The sequence below is a fragment of the Orbicella franksi genome, chromosome 1 (assembly GCF_964199315.1).
Source record: "Orbicella franksi chromosome 1, jaOrbFran1.1, whole genome shotgun sequence".
Taxonomy (NCBI): domain Eukaryota; kingdom Metazoa; phylum Cnidaria; class Anthozoa; order Scleractinia; family Merulinidae; genus Orbicella; species Orbicella franksi.
In genome coordinates, this window is record NC_138145.1 from 11,176,390 (window position 1) to 11,199,526 (window position 23,137).

The 23,137-nt window shown below is 40.5% G+C and overlaps 4 protein-coding genes across 4 annotated transcripts; 2 read left to right on the forward strand and 2 right to left on the reverse strand.

The window, feature by feature from the left end:
* The first annotated feature begins 1,729 nt into the window (after positions 1-1,729).
* Positions 1,730-2,824, forward strand: LOC145489913 (uncharacterized). Its single transcript, XM_081469003.1, has one exon. It carries the CDS (start codon positions 1,782-1,784, stop codon positions 2,811-2,813), a length of 1,032 nt encoding a protein of 343 aa, XP_081325129.1. The 5' UTR covers positions 1,730-1,781; the 3' UTR covers positions 2,814-2,824.
* Positions 2,825-2,952: 128 nt separating this feature from the next.
* LOC145489952 (arylsulfatase B-like) lies at positions 2,953-10,385 on the reverse strand. Its single transcript, XM_081469047.1, has 7 exons — positions 9,627-10,385; positions 6,805-6,891; positions 6,040-6,251; positions 5,288-5,499; positions 4,810-5,037; positions 3,405-3,669; positions 2,953-3,189 (listed from the first exon to the last, which is right to left on the reverse strand). Exons 1-7 carry the CDS (start codon positions 9,910-9,912, stop codon positions 2,968-2,970), a joined length of 1,512 nt encoding a protein of 503 aa, XP_081325173.1. The 5' UTR covers positions 9,913-10,385; the 3' UTR covers positions 2,953-2,967.
* Positions 10,386-10,517: 132 nt separating this feature from the next.
* LOC145489907 (arylsulfatase B-like) lies at positions 10,518-15,056 on the reverse strand. Its single transcript, XM_081468991.1, has 7 exons — positions 14,684-15,056; positions 13,746-13,832; positions 13,349-13,560; positions 12,341-12,552; positions 11,853-12,073; positions 11,014-11,285; positions 10,518-10,829 (listed from the first exon to the last, which is right to left on the reverse strand). Exons 1-7 carry the CDS (start codon positions 14,964-14,966, stop codon positions 10,602-10,604), a joined length of 1,515 nt encoding a protein of 504 aa, XP_081325117.1. The 5' UTR covers positions 14,967-15,056; the 3' UTR covers positions 10,518-10,601.
* A 1,051-nt stretch (positions 15,057-16,107) lies between these two features.
* On the forward strand, positions 16,108-22,191 carry LOC145489897 (arylsulfatase B-like). Its single transcript, XM_081468980.1, has 7 exons — positions 16,108-16,473; positions 17,617-17,703; positions 18,813-19,024; positions 19,342-19,553; positions 20,295-20,515; positions 21,004-21,296; positions 21,979-22,191. The coding sequence occupies exons 1-7, from the start codon at positions 16,197-16,199 to the stop codon at positions 22,189-22,191; spliced, it is 1,515 nt and encodes a 504-aa protein (XP_081325106.1). The 5' UTR covers positions 16,108-16,196.
* The last annotated feature ends 946 nt before the right edge of the window (positions 22,192-23,137 follow it).

A 23,137-nucleotide genomic window follows, 5' to 3' on the forward strand; every position in this document is an offset into this window, starting at 1 on the left:
AGGCAAAAATTGATTTTACATTTTTGCGAGAGGTGAAATAAATGTCAATCTTGTCGTGTTTTAATGTCAGGAAAGTTTTGAATTGATCACTACTGAACAAAAATCATCAGTTTCCTGGCTTTTAGAAAATGAGCAAGTTAAAAGGAAGTAGTTGGAAGGAGTTGAAAGCACGAAACACATTTAAGTGTCACAAGGTCAAGTAACCCTGCACTCAGTAGAATTCGAAATTGTAGAAATTGGCTGGAACGCAAATTGCCTATTTTTTTTATAGATGGTTGTTATTTTCGCTGGGGTCTTATTTTTTTAATTTCACGATTTATTTAAAATACGTGAAAATTAAACAATCGGACATTTGTATTCACTGGAAAAGTAAACGTGTTTTTTTATTAGTATTCACGCATTATCGCGTGTCGCGAAGAAAAATTTCGGCGAAATATCTTTAGAGACTTTCGAACCGGGTAAGACATGAGGCTACATAACTCTGAACTAAAATCGGTCTTTCTGTTTTCTACTGTAAGGTTAAAGGAATTCCTTACATGTCGGCTATCGAAGGAACACTGCTTTCTGGTGACTAAAATGTCAAATCAGTGTTTACTTGTTATTGTCATGTGTAGAGGTAAACATGATTTTTGTATATAATTTCAAATTATTTGTTATGTTATTCTTTATTTTCAAATAGAATTTGAAAATTTCACGATTTCACCCTGTAATATTATCGATTTCACTCTGTAATATTTATGTACATCCAAGATACCCTTTTCTGATATACCAGTTGCTATTACTACCGAGTAGAATTTCCAACAACTAATACATCAGTTCACTCCTCAATTAATTGATGGTCGCATTCCTATTTTACTTTCACGTCACGAGGACATAAAATGACTCGACGATGAAGTGTTAAGTCGCAGGCTACTTTCGTGGGCAATGTTTTTTATTAAAAGTGATACTTTCGCCAATACCGGGCTCCCTGTTTAGTTTAGCATTAGGTAACAACAGTAAAATGTTATCGCTATTTTCTGTCGAAACCTTGCACTTTGTTTGTCTTTTATGCAACTGGAGAAGAGAAATTGCTTATTCTGTTTATCATTTTTATAGTTAAGTGATTTTGTCTTCAGTGTGGACGGCAGCTAAGGAAACATCTTAAGCAAGGGATAATAGCTGAGTGACACCATCGCATTAGAAGTTAGCATTATTTAATCTCAAGAATCTTTGTGTATTTGTTTTAAAACCCCATTTTGAATTTTCGCCGATATTGTTGCTGTAGGTAACCTAGTAAATTTGATAAACATTTGATCTAATAAAGAGAGGAATCATTGAAGCGGTTGACACAGAGCTGGTCACATAAAAAAAACTTGACATTCTGCCGAGTAGCATTTTAGAATCAACAGTGTCGATTAGAATTCTGAACTGAGGGTTGTAGAACGAAGTCGAATATATTTTACGAACGCGATATCTCATGTGAGTTTCGCTTATTGATTGAGTAACCGAAAGTGGCAAGGATTCCAAACACTGGTTAGTTTGTCGAGAGAACGTGATATAATCAATGTATTATGTGAGGTCATTTTGTCGATCGAACGTAATTTATGCAGGCAGCCAAAAAGACTGTAAAACGAAAAATGACGTTAGGAGCAGCTGAAATCTGACTCGGATTAAAAATAAATTAACATCGATATATTTTGTTGATTTTACATGAACAGAGAACAGTGCTGTGTGAAATTCTGTTGTTACGTGCCGTCGAAAACCGAAGATTGCATAACAGGGGAAAAAAGAGGACGTGAAAAATGAGTTCTTGGAAATTCACTGGCAGCCCGAAGGCTGAAGATACAGCTTCGGTTGCGAATGATTCAGGTATGAACAACGTAAAAAATACGTGGCCTGAACCTTCTCCAGAATGGTCTTCAGCCATTGAAGAATGGGGCTGGATGTGGTTTGCCCATGTCTACGGCTTTGGGAGCCTGTTTGTTCTAATGACGTTGTACGCATTTTCTTCTCTCTATCGGTTTCGGAAGACTTTTTTCGCGAGACAGAAGGTCCATCTGCGAGTAATGAACTTCGCTTTGATGGCTGCGGGATTCGGGCGATGCCTCGCGCTCTTCTGGGACCCTTACGCTTCGGGCGAATCTACATCAGTGATTCAGAACTTAGTTCTTTTGACTTCTTGGGGAATCGCCACAGCGTGTATGACCTCGGCTTTCAGCATAATGCTTTTAATCTTCTTGGAAACCACTAAAACTAAGCTGGGACCACCGAAACTTCGAAACTTACCTCTCTTAGTTTCGATTACTGTTGCCAACATTGTTTATCTGATTTTGTCTGATCTCGTTGTGTGGTTTTATCCAAAAGCTAAAGTCATGATTTTTGTATGTCACGCTACTCTGGCCACTTGGGGGTTAGCCATTTTTGTTGGCTATTTTGTCGCAGGCGTCAGGATGTGGCGCAATCTCGGGTCGACTCTGCAATCTTGTAGCTCAAATAATCAATATTCAATTCGGGATATGAAAAAACTAAAGCGACTGTTTGTTTTTATGAGTGTGGCGTCAATTTTTGGTGTCTGTAACTTTTCCGTGTCTTTATATGTAAGCATTGGAGAGTTTGGAGTTTTCACCGCAAAGAACTACGCTAAAAGCTGGCCTTGGTTCGCCATACAGACAGCCATGAGAACAATGGAACTTTTGTTAAGTGCTTTGGTCTTTCTCATCGTGGTCGACAGCCCAAGAACTTGCAGTCAAGATTCCCAATCAGTGTCAAGATTTGCCACTGCACGGAAATCAACAATTGAATTAGCAAGTGAATCACAAACAGCTGCTTTGTGAAATAATTAAATTGTCACACATTTCACACGTGGAAGAAATTGAGAATTTCAATTTTACTTATTTTCTTAATAAACCGAGTTGTTACATGACAAAGATTATTGCGGTCTAAACAAGAGTGGTATCATTTGCCGCGCGCCGCCGGATGATCCGTCCTTTACCAGGGACCCCAACAATCGTTTTTTTCAGCAGCCTCTCTCGCCTCTGGATCATGTGGCTTGTTGAGTGGTTTGACTGCGCTCCTTACATAATACGACATTCTTTCTTTTAGTTTCTGAACTACATCCGGGTACTTGCTGCTCAAGTCGTTGCGCTCATCAGGGTCAGCGGTTAAATTGTAAAGAGCGACTTCAATCCTGTCTTGTTTGGCGACATGATCCTACATCAATTCAGGAAGAAACTATTAAGGGTCTATTAAGCTATTATAGGTATTTATTATTATTCATTTCATCTGGTAGAGCAAGCAGTACCGATAGAATATCACTCCAATCTTTAAGTCCTCCCTTACTTTCCGTTACTGAAACAACTTCAGTCCAGCACTTTAAATTTTGCAACTACCAAACTCTATTAGTTTAAAAACAAAAATAAACGTACCAACAACAAAATTTCTCTATTGTGATCGTCCTCAATTAACTGTAACCCAGTCTCTCGATCATTGAGCCTCTCTTCCAGTTCGGGTGGCTTAAACCACGTGACATTGGGAACGTTTAACAGTATCTTCATCTGCCCCACACGCAATGCGGACCCTTGAGTGGTATCGATGTTTATGAGAACTTCATTCCTTGGCGAGGGTTTACCAGACGAGATTGTCTCCCACACATCAAAACCGTCAACAGGTTTGGGATGTTTAGGATCGAAGCTTCCTCCTAACAGCGAAAAATAAACAAACTTGGAATGCTACACAAACAAATTTCTCTGAGTTACAAAAGAGTGGTTATAGAACATTATCAGTCCAAAAACACGGCCTGTCGTCTTTTGAAGTCTTCAGTATGTTAAATCAGTCAATGTTATATATATCAAGACACAAATTAAGTTGGAAACTACAATGGAAGCTCTCTTAACGGACACTCTCGTAAGCAGACAGCTCTATTAACGGCCGCGTTCACAAAACCCTGTTTGAACTTTCGTGCAAACTCTGTATTTATACTTATTCCCCTAAGTGGACATTCTCATAAGCGGCCGAAGACACTTTGAGGGCTTACGAGCTAGACTTTTACTTTGTTTGTAAGCTCCCGTAAACGGACACCTTAAAGGAATTGGACCTGACTTTGAAAGATACTTATCAACATTTGTTAACTGTATCGCTGCGTTTTGTTGCAGTGAGACTGTTAATGCTAATGTTAATGCTGACTGCAATTATGATTTGTTCTTCAATCACTGAGGGCCAGTCCTAGCGCTGCGGTATGCAGTACTGCATACATGCAGTGATTGCTATTATCGCGGCATTGTACAAGGCAATAAAACAAAACAAATAACAACAATTTGGCGATATTCTGCATTCCCAATGGGCAAGCTCCCGCAGACGGCCATTTTACGAGAACTGTTCTCGTAAGTTACGGACAGTTTTTTCGCGTCCCAAGGGTGTCCGCTCACAGCGAGGGCTTTCACTGTATGTACATCGCATTAAAAACAAGTTTTCCATGACGCAGTCGCAACCCAGTTTTAAACAAAGCATGGCTTGAACTAAACCTTCAAAACTCAACTTTAATTTCAAATCGTCCAATCACAGTTGGCCTAGCCGCTCCACGCAATGACGGGAATTTCTACCGAATATCAAGCGCACTGCAAACGCTACAAAGATAATATGTTAATTCTTAATAGATAAAAGGCACTCCATTTAAAAATAAAAATACATCAAGTGATTTTTCAAAGGCTTGTAAACAGTGTCCATTTTGGGGATGGGGACTGATATAAAAATGATGTTTTATGTTCATCTTTTCATAAAACAGTGTCCGCTGTAAGACAATTTCGCGAGCTACGCGCAAAATTCCTTGCGTACCGCGTACCTGCCAGGTTGATGAGAGTTGGGTACCAATCTGTCACGTGCAACATCTCCGCGTTCCTCACACCTCTTCGTTTCAGTAAGTTACCATAGACAAATCCGACCCCTTTAGCCCCTCCCTCCCAAATAGTGTGTTTTGTTCCACGAAGTGGCCAGTTAAACCCTCCATTAGTAGGTAAACCCCCGTTGTCCGTACTAAAGATAACAAGTGTGTCATTCCACAACCTGCGAACAGACACAGCTTTAGTAAGATTTCTAGAAAAAATCAGGATCTCTAAAATACGTGCCGAGGGTTTTAAGTTTGCTTTCACGGCAGTAGAGCCTGTTTTTTGTACTAAACATACATGTTCGGAGGTTTGCGATGTCCAACAGCTTGCATAGCGTTCTTATTTCCATCAAATTCGCCATCGAAGAATCGGCCCCATAATAGTTATTCAAAAACTCGTTATACATTCAAATTTTCCTCGAAGCATACCCTGCTGAGGTGAAAACCTTGGTAATGTTTCCCACTGCCTCATCCAAGATGTCTACCATACCAGCGTAATGTCTCCTAAGATCGTCTTTGATAAATCTATATTTATCAACATACTGCTGAGGCGCTTGGACTGGAGAATGAACGTTTTGAAAGGCCATGTACATGAACAGGGGCTGCTCTGGATCATGTGACTCTACAATTTCCTCCATCCTCTGGAAATATTAAACACAAAAGACGTTTCTAATACATGTTGTTATTAGTCTATGGGAAATGGAGACGGTGGGTGTGGGGGATGGGTAGGTCTACTGCAACAGTGTATAGAAGGATCGTCTTAATTATCTTAAAAAAAAACTAAAAAAATGTCCAATTTACTTAGCATTGTTGTACTAATTGGGTTCACTTATCTTCAGCTTCAAAGTCTTTCTTACTGCAACACGCAAATCACTACAGGAAAACTTTACAGTCTTGGCCTTTTTACCAGCGAATTCTTTTAGGTGAAAATTTGTCCGAAAAGGAACGCCTCTCTAAAGAAAATTCAGGAGTTACAATCGGAGTTCCCAATCGTGCCTTCTACTCGTACCTCAAAGTGCTTACTTATTTTGCTGCAAGGCGGACACCTCCGGCAGACGGATATGTAGTTAAATCTGGTCTGCAATAAGATTGCAGCTACCTGCAGTTATAAGACTTAATGCTTGCATTCAATACTTACAGTTGCAACGTTCGTAAAGGGAATTGCAGTAAAAACAAGTTACCTTCGTGTATGCATACATGGCGTAAGTACCATTCCAGTGTCTTGCAGGCTCTTCTCCGTCACGGAAGTCTAAAAATCCTTCAACTGAGTGATTATAATGATCCTCTGCTCCACTCCAGAATCCAAAAAACGAGTCAAACCCTCTTTTTGTTGGAACATAAGGCCACTTGTATGAACCAAGATGCCACTTGCCTACCAAGTGAGTGGCATAACCTACAACAAGAGACGCGTTGTTAAAATTCCCATTGATTTAAGAATTATGCTGTGGGTGCGTAATGCCATCCCCTAAAGAATGGCAGAGGAAACGATGTCATACCACCAGAAAGTAAGTATAATGAAGTCATAGACCAAATATTTTGGAAATTCTTTTTCTAACGAATGTCAAGAGATTATATGAAGATATGATTGATCATCGCAGTTGTACAAAGAACTTAAGCAGCTCAAATATATGGTCTTTCATATATTCACTTTAATACGTCAAAAGATTATCTTGCAAATGTAAAGGATGAAACTTGGGTTTGCTAAATGAACGCTGAGGGAACCCACTGTGTTTTACTAATACTGGTTAAACACGTTTAGTAGAACTGGTTAGCAAGGACAAAAGAGGTTTTTTTCCATAACTAAACACTAGTGATTTAGAAGTAAATCTGCCAGTCAAAATATAAACCTCATGAAAAACCTTACTTTCAGCAAACTACATTTCTAAACGAAGATCAGGTAAGCACTGTCACATCGTCTTATTAAATTAAACATGAAGGAGACTTACCAACTTTTTTCAGTTCTTGAGGCAAAATACTATATTCTAATGGCAATCCAACAGGCTGGTCCACGTGTATAACACCATGCTGCAAACCTTTAAAACGCAAACAAAAAAGCGTTCAACGTATTACATCTGTGTTCAGCCTGTTTTGCACTTCGTTTAGAGTTTTGTTTATTTTTAGACATTATGTTTGTTTTTCTTAGTGATAAAACCGAACACGCGAGATTCCCGCCATTTTTGCTTTAGTAGCTAATCGAATTATGGCGCTCGTTCGTGGATTGGTGCGAGTAGGATATCAAGAGATCAGTGGAAAATAATCCTTTTATCGAAAACAGTGTGTTTGTGCTCTTTGTACAAAAGTAGGAAAATAGCGCGTCTTAAACGGGATTACGCCTTACAGAATTGTGATAATATCGACAAAGGTGTAAAGCATCATTAACGTCATTTGTGCTCTCAATAATAGACCATGGAACGTAATTTAAGTCTTTCAGAAATGCATCTTTATCATAGTTTTTGAAACAGCGATACTCAAACACCTTGGGCGGTAGTTTTTTGACACCCCCTTTGATGGTACAAAAAACAACGCTGTGGTCACTTATGCTTGCATCAAGAACATCTGACTGCATGATCCTATGAGAGTTGTTGACAAAAATTAAGTCTATCGTGGTGCTAGAATTCTCAGTAACACGGGTAGGCTTGTTAACAATCTGTGTAAGGCTGTGATTAGATGCAAATTCTTTTAATTTATGGCGTAAATGATTCTTCTTTGAAGAGTAGTCAACATTAAAACCTCCCATTAAAACAAAATCACAGTGGTCAGTATCAATCATGTTAAGAGCATCATCCAGATATGAAATAAAATCATCGATATTTTGATGTCCAGGTGTATAGCTGCAGCATATAGTCAATCGCCTACATTTAGGTCGCTTAACATCCACCCACAAGCATTCAAAACAGTTGGATGTGAGATCAGACTTAACCACATAGGGTATGCCGTCTCCAACGAAAATCATGACTCCTCCACCACAACTTTTAACCAAGCTGACCCTATCCTTTCGTGCCAGCGAGAAGCCTTGCAAAGTGACTTCGTCATCCATAATATCTGGAGTTAGCTATGTTTCTGACAGAGTCAAAATGTCAATAGAATGCTTGTTCAAAAATTCTTTGACATAGTCGAGTTTATTCAGCAGGCGGTTAACGTTTAAATGGGCAATCCTGAAACCCCGCAAACAACGGATTTCAGACTGATCATTGAAATCTTCAGGATGTTGTAGGGTCAAATTGCTACTGCTTGAATCATTTAAGGAATTTACGCCAGGAAATAAACAAGTGAAACACATCCAGGTAGAAGACTCATTCATCACAAGTGAGTGATACTCGTCAAAGCCCATATTCATACATTTCGCGTGGTACCATTTGTTACACTCATCGCATTGAACTGCTTTTTGATTTGAGCGACATCCTTTCGAGCAGACAGCACACGGATCTTTAACGGGGCCAGGATTTGAACTCACGTCACCCGACAAAAGCACCACAAGCGAAGCTGAGAGACCGACATTAGCCAAATAAATGTAGCTTTGAAACTTCAAAGATGGCTCCGTAGAAACGACCCTCGACTGTCTTTGTAGACCAGAATTGCGTCCAGGATAGCTGATAAAATTTAGTTTAAGGGCCACAAATACATTCCCCTGATTTTCTAAATGTTCAGGTACAGGTGAAATGTGAAGAGAGATAGCCAGCAGCAAAACCAGTACGAGGGACGTCGAGCGTTGAGAAAGCCAGCCAACCGCCATATTGGCTCCACTGTTATATTTTTTGCTGTTTCGATTTTTAGGTTAGATCCGATTTTTCAGAATTGCTATAGTCAACCCACATGTATGCCTTTGCTTTCAGTTGACTAGCTAGCTTGTGCTGATTAAACTAGTTCAAAACAACTGGTAGATCCCGTGGACTTTATTTTCCTGGTGTGTCTTCAATTCGAGTAGTACCCTGATGCGTGGTGCGAAACACAGCCCTCTTTTACTCTAATAATTTCAATTATTTTATGGCTAGCACTGTTATTGGCTACCCCAACGGGCACTAGATGGCGCAATCTTGCCCGTTCGGGATTACCCGCTGTATCCCGGATGAAAAATTTTCCCGAAAGCCGTATAAGAAATCTTTTATTGACCAAGCTTGTTACGGGGGTTCGGTCAAGATAGCTGGATATTGGCACCGTTCTTTTTACTACGAGTTTATATACCTCGACTCCGGCTCGGTCCATAAACTTGACGCAAAAAAAAATAGCTTGGCCAATATCCAGCCATTTTGACCGAACCAGCTTGGTCAATAATAGACTACGAGTAGTCCCTCTTTCGCTTAGTCTGTCGTGCATGACGCGAAAGAAAACTGCGAGGAAAAAAATGGCCGCGAGAAATCCTGCGCGCTCCTCACCCCCCAGGATTTCGAGCGGCCATTTTTTTCTCGCAGTTTTCTTTCGCGTAACGCACGACAGACTAAGCGAAAGAGGGACTACTCGTAGTCTAGGTCAATAACCCATATATATTTACAAGTTTTGGGACAAATTTTTATACCGACTAAGTATTTTCGGACCAATTCTTGCAGTACCAATTTTAGACAAAATTACGAAAACTGTGATTCAGAAAAACAATTTAAATTAGGCAAGTACTTCAGGCGAAAAAGGCCTGAACTGCATGGCGGATCCTGGTTCAGCGTAAGAATTACGATTGCGACGGATCACCGGCAGGAGAAATTTGAGAAATTCTGGTTAATTAAACCCCTAAAACCCATAAATCACTCCTTTTTGGAGTATTCGATTAGAATAATACCTGTGTGTATGGGGTACCTTCCAGTCATCAGAGCTGATCTTGTTGGTGTACACAGTGGTAGCACATAGTAATTATCCAAGATCACTCCTTCACTGGCCAGCTTGTCGATGTTTGGAGTTTTTATGACCGAGCCATGGAAGCCGACATCGCTCCAGCCAAGATCATCCGCGAGGATGAACAGAATGTGAGGAGGTTTAGAATTCTTCGAACCATGTGACAGTACAGAGTTGGGGAACAAGATAAACAGGAGAAGAGTAGCTACATGACATAAGAAATCCGCTATCATTTTGTACTACTCTCAGCCCTATATAAATAATAAATTGTTTTTACCACTTTATTGCAGGTCGGGTCAAAGGTATAATCGTATCACACTACAAACATAACATCAAATATAAAAATAGCTATGTCGTCTTGTACTTTGAAGAACGGGAAAACGAGGCTGAAGAAGTGAGAGGGCAGGGAAGGACTGGGGGAAAGGCAAGTGAATTCTGCTCCGGTATACGGGTGAAATATTACACATTTTACATTTTCAGATATCCAAAAATGTTCCTGAGTTAAAATTGTGTTCCTGACGGCACTGTACAGACTGAAGCTGTTGTAAATCACAAAGGCAAGGCTAGGTGACAAGGGAGATGAAAGACATATACGGCATGATCTTACTTTTCAGATCACGAGATATTGATCTTTGTTTATATCGCGGTTGATAGCCAAGAGAATTGTAGAGGGGGCCTATTGTAATCAAACTTCTCCATCGGTGTCGAGGTAGTTCACTGTGCGGAAATCAACAATTGAAACGGCACAGGAATCCAAACAACCAACGGCGGTGTTTTAAAATGGTGTAGCACAAAAGGGTCATAAAAACACGAGAGGAAATTGTAAAATTTAATTCCACTTCTTTTTTTATTTAAACCCCATTGTTACTTGACAAATATTATTGCGGCTTAAACAAGAGTGGTTCTGTAAATTCATGACTTTTCAGTCTTGCCAAGGACCCCAACAATCGTTTTTTTCAGCAGCCTTTCTCGCCTCTGGATCAGGTGGCTTGTTGAGTGGTGTGACTGCGCTCTCCACATAATACGCCATTCTTTCTTTTAGTTTCTGAACTACATCCGGGTACTTGCTGCTCAAGTCGTTGCGCTCATTTGGGTCAGCGGTTAAATTGTAAAGAGCGACTTCAATTCTGTCTTGTTTGGCGACATGATCCTACATCAATTCAGGAAAAAAACTATTAAGGGTCTATTAAGCTATTATAGCTATTTATGGTTATTCATTTCATCTAGTAGAGCAAGCATTACCGATAGAATATCACTCCACCCTTACTTCCCGTTACTCTTAACATTTTGAAGCTACCAAACTCTATTAGTTTAAAAACAAAAAATAAACGTACCAACAACAAAAGTTCTCTATTGAGATCATCTTCAATTAACTGTAACCCAGTCTCTCGATCATTGAGCCTCTCTTCCAGTTCGGGTGGCTTAAACCACGTGACATTGGGAACGTTTAACAGTATCTTCATCTGCCCCACACGCAATGCGGACCCTTGGGTGGTATCGATGTTTATGAGAACTTCATTCCTTGGCGAGGGTTTACCAGACGAGATTGTCTCCCACACATCAAAACCGTCAGCAGGTTTGGGATGTTTAGGATCGAAGCTTCCTCCTAACAGCGAAAAATAATCGAACTTGAAATGCTACATAAAAAATATTTCTCTGAGTTACAAGAGAGTGGTTATTGGACATTATCAGTCCAAAACCACGGCCCTGTCGTCTTTGGAAGTCTTCAGTATGTCAAATCAGTCAATATTATTTATATAAACACAACACAAGTACAAAGATTTACCAGGGTTTACATCTATGCATTAAAACAAGTTTTTCAAGACGAGTTCGCAACCCAGTTTTAAACAAACCAAGGCTTGAACTAAGCTCCTCACAATGGCAGAAATTTTTGCCGAATACCAAGAGCAATGCAAACGCTACTAAGATAATTCTTAATACATCATAACTACTCCATTTTATAAAAAAAATTTACAACAAGTGATTTTTCAATGTTTTGTTTAAAGGCTTCTTTCAAAGGTTTGCAAACACCGTCCATTTTTGGGGATGGGGACAGGGTTCTTCGAATAAAATAGAAATCAAAATGATATTTTATGTTCTTCTCTTCACAAAACAGTCTTCGCTGTAATATAATTTCGCAAGCTGCACGCAAAATTCCTTGCGTACCGCGTACCTGCCAGGTTGATTAGGGTTGGGTACCAGTCCGTCACGTGCAACAACTCTGCGTTCCTCACACCTCTCCGTTCCAGTAAATTACCATAGACAAATCCGGTCCCTCTGGCCCCTCCCTCCCAAATAGTGTGTTTTGTTCCACGAAGTGGCCAGTTGAACCCTCCTGAACTAGGTAAACCTCCGTTGTCCGTACTAAAAATAACAAGCGTGTCATTCCATAATCTGCAAATAGAAACAGCTTTAGTAAGATTTCTAGCCAAACCAGGATCTCTAAAATGTGTATGTGCGGTGTGTGTTAAAGTTTGTTTTCACGGCAGTAGAGCTTTTTCTGTTTGTACTTAATATATATGTTTGGAGGCTTGCGATGTTTATTTGAATGCGTACAGTTTACATAGCATTCTTATTTCCACCAAATTCTCCATCGTAGGGTCAGCGTCATAATGGTCATTTAGAAACGTGTTATGCAATCAAATGTTTTTCGCTGCATACCCTGCTGAGGTGAAAACCTCGGTAATGTTTCCCACTGCCTCATCCAAGATGTCTACCATACCAGCGTAACGTCTTCTAAGATCGTCTTTGATGAAACTGTATTTATCGACATATTGCTGAGGCGCTTGGACTGGAGAATGAACGTTTTGAAAGGCCATGTACATGAATAAGGGCTGCTGTGGATCATGTGACTTAACTATCTTTTCCAACCTCTGAAAATATACCAGATTTTCGTTAAAACCGCAAGGAATTTTGTTAACCACTTACTTCCAAAATATTTTTTCAACGGGTTCTGAGGTAGACATTCATCTTATAAACGAATGGTTTTCTCTGCGTTCGAGCTTAATGGCCCGTCAGGCTGCCGATTATCTTCGGTTTTCGTAGAATGAAGTGACTAGGAGTATTTCTGCTCCCCCTGGATGCGATGTAACATCATCACAGGGATGCTCCCAGTATTTGATTCTCCGTCACCCATTTATATATCTGAACGGAGAAAGGTACATAGTGTTGCCCAAGAACACAATACGTTGAACTCAGCTAGAGCTCGAGCCTGCACCACACGATCCGGTTTTCAGCGTGCTAAACACTAGAGAACTACGCTTCCCTCACACGTTTTGATAGACTTTGTGTATATGTCACTTGTTTTTCGAAACAAAAAATTAAGCTAGTTATATGCATAAACGATTAATGGCCCGCCTAGATTAGCGCTTGCTATCCGCTGGCCAATTAACCTGTAATTTTAAAATGAAGGAGAATAAAGATTACTGCTGTTGTTTACCAGAAGACTAAGATAATTCAAAAGATTAACGCTGTCAAAGGCACGTTCACTGAATCACATAACGCAATATTATAATACTCATTCAGTTTAGATCATGTAGTCGGGGATCGGAGGGAGGGGTCATATATCCAGGGAGTCTTATAACGGGAATACTGTTGCAATAAACAGGGCCTAAACAGGGCCAGGCTCAGTTCGCAAGAGGGAATGTACGGTATGCTAGAGAGGTTTACCTCCATGTACGCATACATGGCGTATGTGCCTCCGTAGTTCCTCGCAGGCTCTGTTCCATCATGGAAATCTAAAAATCCTTCAACCGAGTGAGAGTAGTGGCTCTCTGAACCATCCCAGAATCCAAACGAGGAGTCAAAGCCTCTTTTTGTAGGAACGTAAGGCCACTTGTAGAAACCAAGATGCCACTTGCCTACCAAGTGTGTGGCATAACCTACAACAAGAGAAGCATTCCTAAGGAAATCTGTTTCAGTCCAAATGTTCTTTTGGAATATAGGGAGTTTTGTGGCACTTAAAGACAAGTTCAGAAAAAAAAATTTTTTGCATGAAGCCGTCGTTTACTTTACTTGAGTGATCAATAACTAGGCCGATGTCTGCTGATACGGCTCTCACACTCACCAACTTTTTTCAGTTCTTGAGGTAGAAGACTGTACTCTAACGGCAACCCAAAGGGGTCTGGAGGGTGTATTACATCATGCTGCATACCTAAAAAAATAAAATGAAATAAACGCTCACCAAAATAAGAGTGATGGCCGGTGAATATGCTTTCCAGTGAACATGCTATAATTTGTTTCTAGGCAACAAGCTGTAATCAATCAGACTAGAATGCGTGTCTAACCTCGAAGTCAATCAGAATAACGTAACGTGACTTCCAGAATTTTTGGCTAAGAGCGCAAAATCTGACCTTAAATTCATTTCTTTGTTTTACTAACAGCCCCCCCCCCCCCCCCCAACCCTCCTCCTCCTCCTCCCAAGCCACGATGCTGTTTATTCGTAAAAGAAAACCGGAATGAACACGCCATCAGGCTCCATTCGTGTAAATGTCCTGTTTGACATCTCTCACCTGTGACGCCTAACTTTATTCCGAGCTATTATAATTATTGCCACCTTGCCTGTACATATATACAAACAAAACTTATCGTTATTATATTTCTAACTTGACAACAATGTCAAGATGACATCGAAACGTCGTTTTTTAGCGTTGAAAAGTTATTGTGAAATTTTTATTATTTCTGTTTAATTTTTGACTTTGACCGATGTTACTAGTGAAGTCCATGAAATATAACAATTATAAGAATCTTTCTCCGCCTGAGTTAACTTTTAAACCTGGCAATACTAGCTAGCAAGTGTTTTGATTCGCCCAAAGTTCAACAACGGGAGAGAAACTAGTTCTAACCATGAAAAACGTCCACGGGTCGGTTAATAACAATCTTAAACTTTCTTGTGGCTGTTCATTTTGTTACAAAATTCTCCAAGGTGGGTTAAAAGAGAAGCGTTGTGTGATATCTTACAGTAGAATGTTAGATTTTCCCATTTTTGCGGCATTCTTTTTATACCTGTGTGTATGGGGTACCTTCCAGTCATCAGAGCTGATCTTGTTGGTGTACACAGTGGTAGCACATAGTAATTATCGAGGATCACTCCTTCACTGGCCAGCTTGTCGATGTTTGGAGTTTTTATGACCGAGCCATGGAAGCTGACATCGCTCCAGCCAAGATCATCCGCGAGGATGAACAGAATGTGAGGAGGTTTAGAATTTTTCGAACCATGTAACAGTACAGAGTTGAGGAACAAGATGAAAAGAAGGAGAACCGCTGCTTGACTTGCCAAAAACGCCATTACACCGTAAGGATATGCCGGAAACAAATCACATGACCGTGTGACCCGGCTCGGTATGCAGACATTATGCAGACATTCTTTTCCGGTCACGTACAGAAATCCTCCGCAATTTTCTCTTTTCAACTATTACTTGCCTCAGTGAATTTTTGGGTTGGCCCTTTTAACAATTAATTATTTAATACGGGAGCTCACTTCAGCTAGATGAGGGATATATTGAGGAATTTGACTGACAAGCTCGAAAATCCCTGGAGGGGGTAGCCTCATACTCAGAAGTTCTTTGCGTGACGAGCCCTAGGCTAGGGGTGAGGGACTTCGTTATGAAAGGACCGGGATGCTCGTCGTCTCGCTTAGGCGGGGAGGGACGGGGGAAGGGCGGTGCAAATCACGAACTGTGGTCTCACTTAGGGTGTTCAGGACCAACTGGGTTCCAAACGTTTTACTTGTCAAAGTATCGTCCGTCTACCTAGGGTTACCCGCGAAAAAGGTAATAAACATCAGACACCATCATTCTGTTTTGGTTCCATCTGGTGATCTAAGTCGAATAGAAAGGAAATCAGTTCTCGTGTCCTCATCTTTTACCGGTCAAATGATGCTTGAGCCAAAAAAGAAAATAATAATAATGATAATAATGCGTGAGCCACGCCCAGACTGGTCTCCTTTTGGGGTTTAATTTAAACTTTGCTTCGAACATCAGAGTCTCCCCCTGCAAGGTCGAAGTGCATAATTACGTCCGCTTGCTCAAACTTCTGCCAAGCATCGATTTCACGAATTCCTCTGAAACCACTAGTGAGTACTACCACTAGTGACACCTTCATGGCAACTGCTTCTTGTCCGGTTTGAGAACTCGTTATTACGAAATTTAAAAATGTTTACAAATGTGGACGTCGATGGCGAGACTGGGGGGGAGAGGGTGAAATTAGCTAGTCTGGCATAAACACACATAAAGGCTGTTTCATGAAGCGGTCGCGTACCTCGCACGTCCTCTGTTCGTTATTCTGGGTCGTCACGATGGCGTTGCGTGACGAGCACTAAACACCATGCATGCATAATGTGCGTGTCTTATCGAGTTACAAATGTCGCATGATAGTCACGAGTTGACAAAACAAAAGCAACACAAAATAATAATATCCTACAATAGGTCTTGTCTAACATTAGCTACCATTTCGAAGCCACTCTGCAAGGAGGGTAGGAGCTGGACTTCGAAATATTCGCTGCGATCGTCTTCAAAACATGGCAGTTTGGATTTTACAAGCAGCATCTCTACTTCTAATTTCCTATTCGTTTCGCTTGGTCGACGGTCTAGAAAAATCGAGGCCTCCAAACATTCTGTTTCTTCTCGCGGATGACCTGGGTTGGTATGATGTCGGATACCACAATCCCAAGATACAAACTCCCAACATCAACAAGCTGGTCAAAGGCGGTGTTTTACTGGATAATTACTACGTGCAGCAAGTATGCACACCAACACGGGGATCCGTGATGACTGGACGATATCCTATACATACAGGTATCTAGAAACCGGTTAATACGGTCAGTCCTCATTAACTCAAAATGAACGGCTCGGAATTCGTTTCATCGATATAAAGACTAAAGCGTGACTAAAGCGTGCAATTAAAAAGTATAACATATACCTTGAATTAGACATTGGCCGTTCTTATACAAAAGATGCATCATCCGTCTGGACGAATTATCCTTCAAAATGCGTCTTTAACAACGCACTACGAGAGATAGTTCGTCTGGACGCATAATACATCTTGTGCCCGTCTTTCTATTAGAGGCGCATAACCAGACGAACTACAGATGTTTGCCCAAGCTCGTCCAGATGGATAACACGTCTTTAGCTAGTATAAAAACGGCCAATTGTGTTCTAGCCTGCACAGAACACTCACTTTAGCAGGCTAATTGTGTTCATGTAACTGATTGCGTGCGTGTAAATAGTCAAATTGTGTCGCATTAGAATTGATGTTCCTTTCTCAGTTCCAACAGCAGCAAAATAACATTTATATAGGCCTTGATTTGAATAAAACCACTCCAATTTGTAGAAATATTTTGTTTTCTACGAACAGAGTACATTACAAAATAGTAGTCAAAAATGAAAGTGACTCGAAAATCTTTGCAGATTATAAGTCCCGTGACAGTCACAGAAACGTTTCCGGTCTTTCCGGCGTATGTGTTAAATCTGGATTGTCTTAAACCTTTTTTAAACAGGCTTAGATTAGTTATATATTAAATAAAAGAAAGTCAGTACGCGGTTCCTGGTGGAACAAACAAAGCTCTTCGTGTTATCAGCGGGTCTCACGGTTTGTAAAGCAAGGTTCCACTGTAATTTTGTTCGATAATAGCCGATTACAGACATTATACAATCCGGAATCGGGTGCAGTCACGTGTTCCTCTTCAACTGTTGACTGAAGCCCCGTCCACACTAGCCTGCGGTGCAGCTGGACGTGCACAAAATCCTTGATATAGTCCGTCGGTACAGACTCTCTGTGATGCAGGCTACCTCCACACTAATGCTTTTCCGATACGACGCGTTTTCGCTGATGCGTTTCGATTCCGTTATTCAAAATTCTCACTCTGCTTGCAGGGTACCAGTTTGAATGTTGACACACAAAGACAAGACTCAAAACTTGTTTTGTCTCTCTGCCACCAGGTCTCCAACATGCTGTTATCCATCCCAAGGACCCGTTCGGGCTGCCTCTGGACTTTGACTTGTTGCCGCAGAAACTAAAACAAGCTGGTAAGTATTTTTATGCCAGTGAGACGTTTTTAACGGAAAATATATCTGGGGGCAACCAAAGGCATGCAGATTTGAATAACAACTATGATCCCCATTTAATCATGTTATTATAAACACTGTCGGAAGGAAAATACAATAGAAGAGTGTTCATGAGGTCTGTTTTGACTGGATAATGTAAGGTATGTTTGGTAACGTCCATATTTCTAACACTTTGGGTATATGTGCATGTAAACTTACAATGGCGAGGGTTAAACTAACAAGTTATAAATTTGCGAAACTGAAGAATTCAAGAGAAACATGCGATACATCTTGCAGGTTTTTGAAAGCGATTCAAAAATCTGCAACATTGTTACCCAAGTTTACAATGTTGAGTTAAAAATCGTCTCGTGTAACATGCCGTTGCCAAGGGATACGTGATTAGCTGATTTTATTTTCCGTGAAAGGTGAATTTAGGAAATTATTCTTCGTGATCCGTGACCTGAAGGTTTTCTATGACCCGTGAAGAACTTGAATTAGTGTATACCACACAAGTGAATAGTGCTTTTCGCGCGCTCTGATTGGTTAGCTCGGAGGTGATTAACAATTACTATTCATCTCCGAGCAGCCGGCGTGAGAGATTTTAAAATTTCCGACCGCTTGTCACACATAAAATAACGTTTTGGTCCGCTAATTATTCAGCTTGTGTGGTATATACTAAAACAATTATTCACCTTAGTGTCGGTGAAAGTGATGGATATCTACCTCCACTTCGGTGAATAATTGTTAATTATTAACCGATTTGCAATATGGAGCCTTGACTTTGCCTTTCACGATCTTGCTTTCTTCGAACACTCTTTTAGTGTAAGTCTTTTAGTGTAAGAACAGATTATTAAAAAGAGTATCTTACTTGCTTATTTTCCTGATTCGGAAGAACGAAATTTTTATATCCGTGATCCCTGATCCTCTATATTTTCCGTTCGTGAACCGTGCCAGAGACCCCTTGTACAACCCTCGTTGCCGAACTTTGCCGCGACAAAGTTGCGTCAAAAGTTGTCTCTTGTAACATGGAAAAAAAATTGGCGTCAAAAACCGGCTCGTGTAACATCATTTTAATTTTTTTTTTTCGATAGGTTATGCCACTCACTTGGTAGGCAAGTGGCATCTTGGTTTCTACAAGTGGCCTTATGTTCCAACTAAGAGAGGTTTTGACACCGCTTACGGATTCTGGGACGGTTCCGAGGGCCACTTCAATCACAAACGGTTAGGAGTGGTTGACTTTCGTGACAATTTGGAGCCAGTGCTGGATTTGAACGGCACTTATGCTACCAATGCCTATGTGAATGTGAGTAAATGTTAGTATTTTGTATAACGAATGTAAGTACCAACTGACCACACTCATAGTCTCACCATGTAGGAGTCTTGTTACTCCCCAAGGATGGGATACTAGTTCATCCCAGATTATCCTCAAAGAACGTTTCACCCGCGGGTAAAAAAAGCAGATGGGTGACATGAAGCTACTTCAGATCTTAGAGTGACATTATGCCAATGCTCAAAGGGTTATTATACTCCCAAACTGAAGTTTCAGATGCTTAACTCGTTGTTATTTGTTTGATATGTTGGTAAAGACTTGTCCATCGTATGACTTCCTTTTTTTCGCAGCGAGTGGAGAGAATCCTACAAACACATGACTCCTCACAGCCGCTATTCATGTACATGGCGTTCCAAAACGTCCACGCGCCGATCCAGGCTCCAGAGAAGTACATTGAAAAGTACGAATTTATAAAGGACAAAACGAGAAGAGTACACGCTGCCATGGCAGATATCTTGGATGAGGCTGTGGGTAACATAACAGACGCATTTAAAACAGCAGGGTTAGTAGCAGGAGAAACGATTTGGGACTCAAGGTGGCTCAAAACAGCTTACAGCACTTAGATTTTGATGGGTTCTTATAACCACTTTATATCACTTGATGCTACAATCATGGTATCAAAAAACTGCCCAATCATTGATGAACACGTTGTCGTCATTTTCGTGACACAATAGGTTACTATAGCAACAGTACGACCGGCAAAAAACACTCTTAATTACAGCTTTAGGGGCTTGTAATTCAAAAACGGCACAGTGAAATTTTATTATATTATCAAATTTTAATAAACATGGTACTACGCAACTTTTGGCAAAGTTTTAAAAAAATCTATACATAGGGTTCAGAGCCACCTTGAATTTTCAAAACTTTAAGGACAATATCAGACAGACAGTTGAACCAAACTGTTGCACTTGGTTAATTTACTAGTGATGTTGTACAAGTGTGCTAAGTTTCAGGGGCATCGCTGATGTGCATTGTAGACTTGCCTGCATGGTCCTCTCAGGTGGACTCTCTCTCAAAACGTTCATTCAAGGGAGATAGTGCGCAACAGGAAGTGATTTGATCGTTTTGTTTATCGACAGTGATGGCGGAAGGAGATTAAAAGGATCGGTTTCAGATGCAATTTTAAGGCATCTCTTCGCATCATTATATTGATGTTAAAATCTCACTGATGGCAAAATGGTTACTATGCGAAAATGAGAGATGTATTCAACCATATCTTCATATTATTTGATCATCTTTTTAGGTTATGGAACGACACAATTTTGATATTCAGCACGGACAACGGAGGTCTTCCATTTTATGGCGGATACAATTGGCCTCTTCGAGGAAAGAAAACGACATTATGGGAGGGAGGGGTTAGAGGAGTTGGATTTGTGCACAGCAATCTGCTGGCGAGGACGGGAGTCACGTGTAAGGAACTGTTGCACGCGACGGACTGGTACCCAACCATTCTGGGACTGGCTGGTAAGAGCAAATTAAAAGAATAATCAATGAGTTGTATGCCGAATAAAAGCAACGGAGAAATAGAGGATATTACATGGCAACGCTTGGATACGAATGTTATCTTCGAGTGCTGATGGTATCTCCCACAAGTGCGACCTAAAATGCAAAAAGCATCCTTGCTTGTTACCCTGGAGTCTGAAATAACAATTGAAAATCTGCGACCTCGCGAGGTGTAGGGAGAATCAATGATTCGAGGGTTAAAAAGTTTTTATTACAAACTGATATATCAGTGTGATAAAAGCCGTGAATAAAATCCATACCAACGGGGAAGTGATACGATATTATTTCGCGCGGGGGATTGATACGATATCACTTCCCGGCTTCTATTATCCAATTAAATATATATAGATTATTACATGTCAAGGGTCTGATATCGTTTTGATTCACAAGTATTTAATACCATATCACGAGCGAACGAGTCTTCTTGTTAATGTATTTTTCCTCTATAGGGGTGACAAGCATAGATAAAAGTCCTATTCCGCTAGATGGACATGATGTGTGGGACACGATTTCGCTCGGGAAACCTTCTCCGCGCACTGAAATATTACATAACATTGATCTGTCTGGCGCTGTCCCACCAGCGTCTGATATTTTGGGTGGTTATACCGGGATCGCTCTCAGGATGGGCGAAATGAAGCTATTGATGAATGTGCCTAATGACACGTGGTATAAGCCGCCGGAGCTCGGTGGCAAACCGGAAAGCGAAGTTCCTTTGGATGCAGAGCTTGAGTTTCCGGATGTGGTAAGGCGTGTTCTCTCCACCTTTTTATTTATATAACGGAAGCCAATAGATCTCTGCCAATTTCAATTTCCTATCAAGGTTGGTAGTCTGTTTCTTAATTTTAAAACAATGTTTGGTAACTCGTGAAGGACTTGCAATTTGTAACGTCCAAATCAAGCATAATTTGAGCGCTTCTTGCGAGTTCTTATGTCAGACTGACATAGCAAGGAGATGTCGAGGTACCTCAATAAACGGTATAGAAATCGTTTATTTATTAGCAGCTTGGCTTGTCAACGTGAACTCTCGAACACATGAAATCTTTAGCTTCACAGTTCTCGTGAAACTGAAGCTAACAGCTTTTTCGATTGCTTGTAGCCGCGAATGCTGCTTAATAATAACGTGTCACGCTATCGTGGAAGCAAGGGAGTATCTGAGGAGTGACATTCCATCAAGGCTGTTGTTTAATTATCAAGAGCATGGAACTTCATGATAGTAACGACTAGTGTGTAACGTTCAGAAATATTAACGTATACATGGGGGTTGACGTTCATTACTTGCTTTTCTATGGCAATTAGTCATTATCTTGGATAAGCAAACTGAAATATTCAATACTTTTTTACAACAATTTTATGCCAGTAACCAAAAAATCCGCTTCAAACTCGGACACTTTTCACGTCATGAACTTAGTCGTCTTTTGTTGCAGGTCGATTTTTTGGAAGTTGCGCTTTATAACATAACCGCTGACCCAGAAGAACGCACAGATCTGAGTAAAACACTCCCAGATGTTGTTAAGAAGATGCAGACGAGAGTGAAGGATTACATGAAGTCTTCAGTGCCGCCGCTTTATCAAAAGCCTGATCCTGAGGCGTTGAAGACTGCTAAGAAAAATGGAATATGGGGCCCTTGGAGAGACTGAAAACTGAAATCCAAAAACCAGTTTTGTAACTCTTCAACGAGGTTTTCTGCTTATATTATTGTTCTCTACTTTTGACTTTGATTAATGTTAAATTTCATTAGCGTTACTGGCTTAGGTACAACATTACTGGACTCTAACGCGGAAGCTCACATCACCTACAATCTCAGACAAAATAGTTGGGACACTCACACGGATCCAGCGACCAATCTTGGAAAATGTCTTTTCAACTAAGTAGAAAGTAGGTGCCTGATTATCAACATTGTAAGAGGGGAGAAGGCAACAGCTTGCTTGGTGTCCCAAAATTTTCGTCTGGGATTGTCTAAAAGAGAAATTTAAAGAATGTCACACCACTCGCTGTAACAAAGGTTTGGACAAAAAGGGAGGGAGTTGTTTACTGTCTTGAGGGTGCAGCTAACGATCACTACAAAAAATAAATCATGCAACTTAACAATACTCCGTAAAATACCACAGAGAGCACTTTACAATTCGTTTAAGACTAAATAAGAAAAAAAATCTATAAACTTATTCTAGATTAAAATAGAAGTATTCCCTCCAATTTCCAGAAACAAAATTGACGTCACTGACCCAATATCGAATTCTGATACCGTGACGCCATGACAATCGCGTAATATCTTAGGCGCTGGAAATAAGATTAAGCTGGATGACGTATCCCCCACTCCCCACCCCCCGGATCCCCCATCTCCTCGAATCAATGTTAGAAAATGTTGCGGGGTTTTTTTTTCTGCTTTTTTTTTTTCAGCTGAAAGGGGAACAATTACTTGTAGTTTAAGTGGGAGAAGGGGACAACTTGCTTGGTTTCTGGGCTTGTTGATATTATTTTGAGAAATTTGACAAGCTGGAAAATCCAGGGTGGGGGACTCGAGCCTCCATATGAAAGAGAGACCGAGAATGTTCGTGGTCTTGCTGACAGTTGCAAATCACTAAT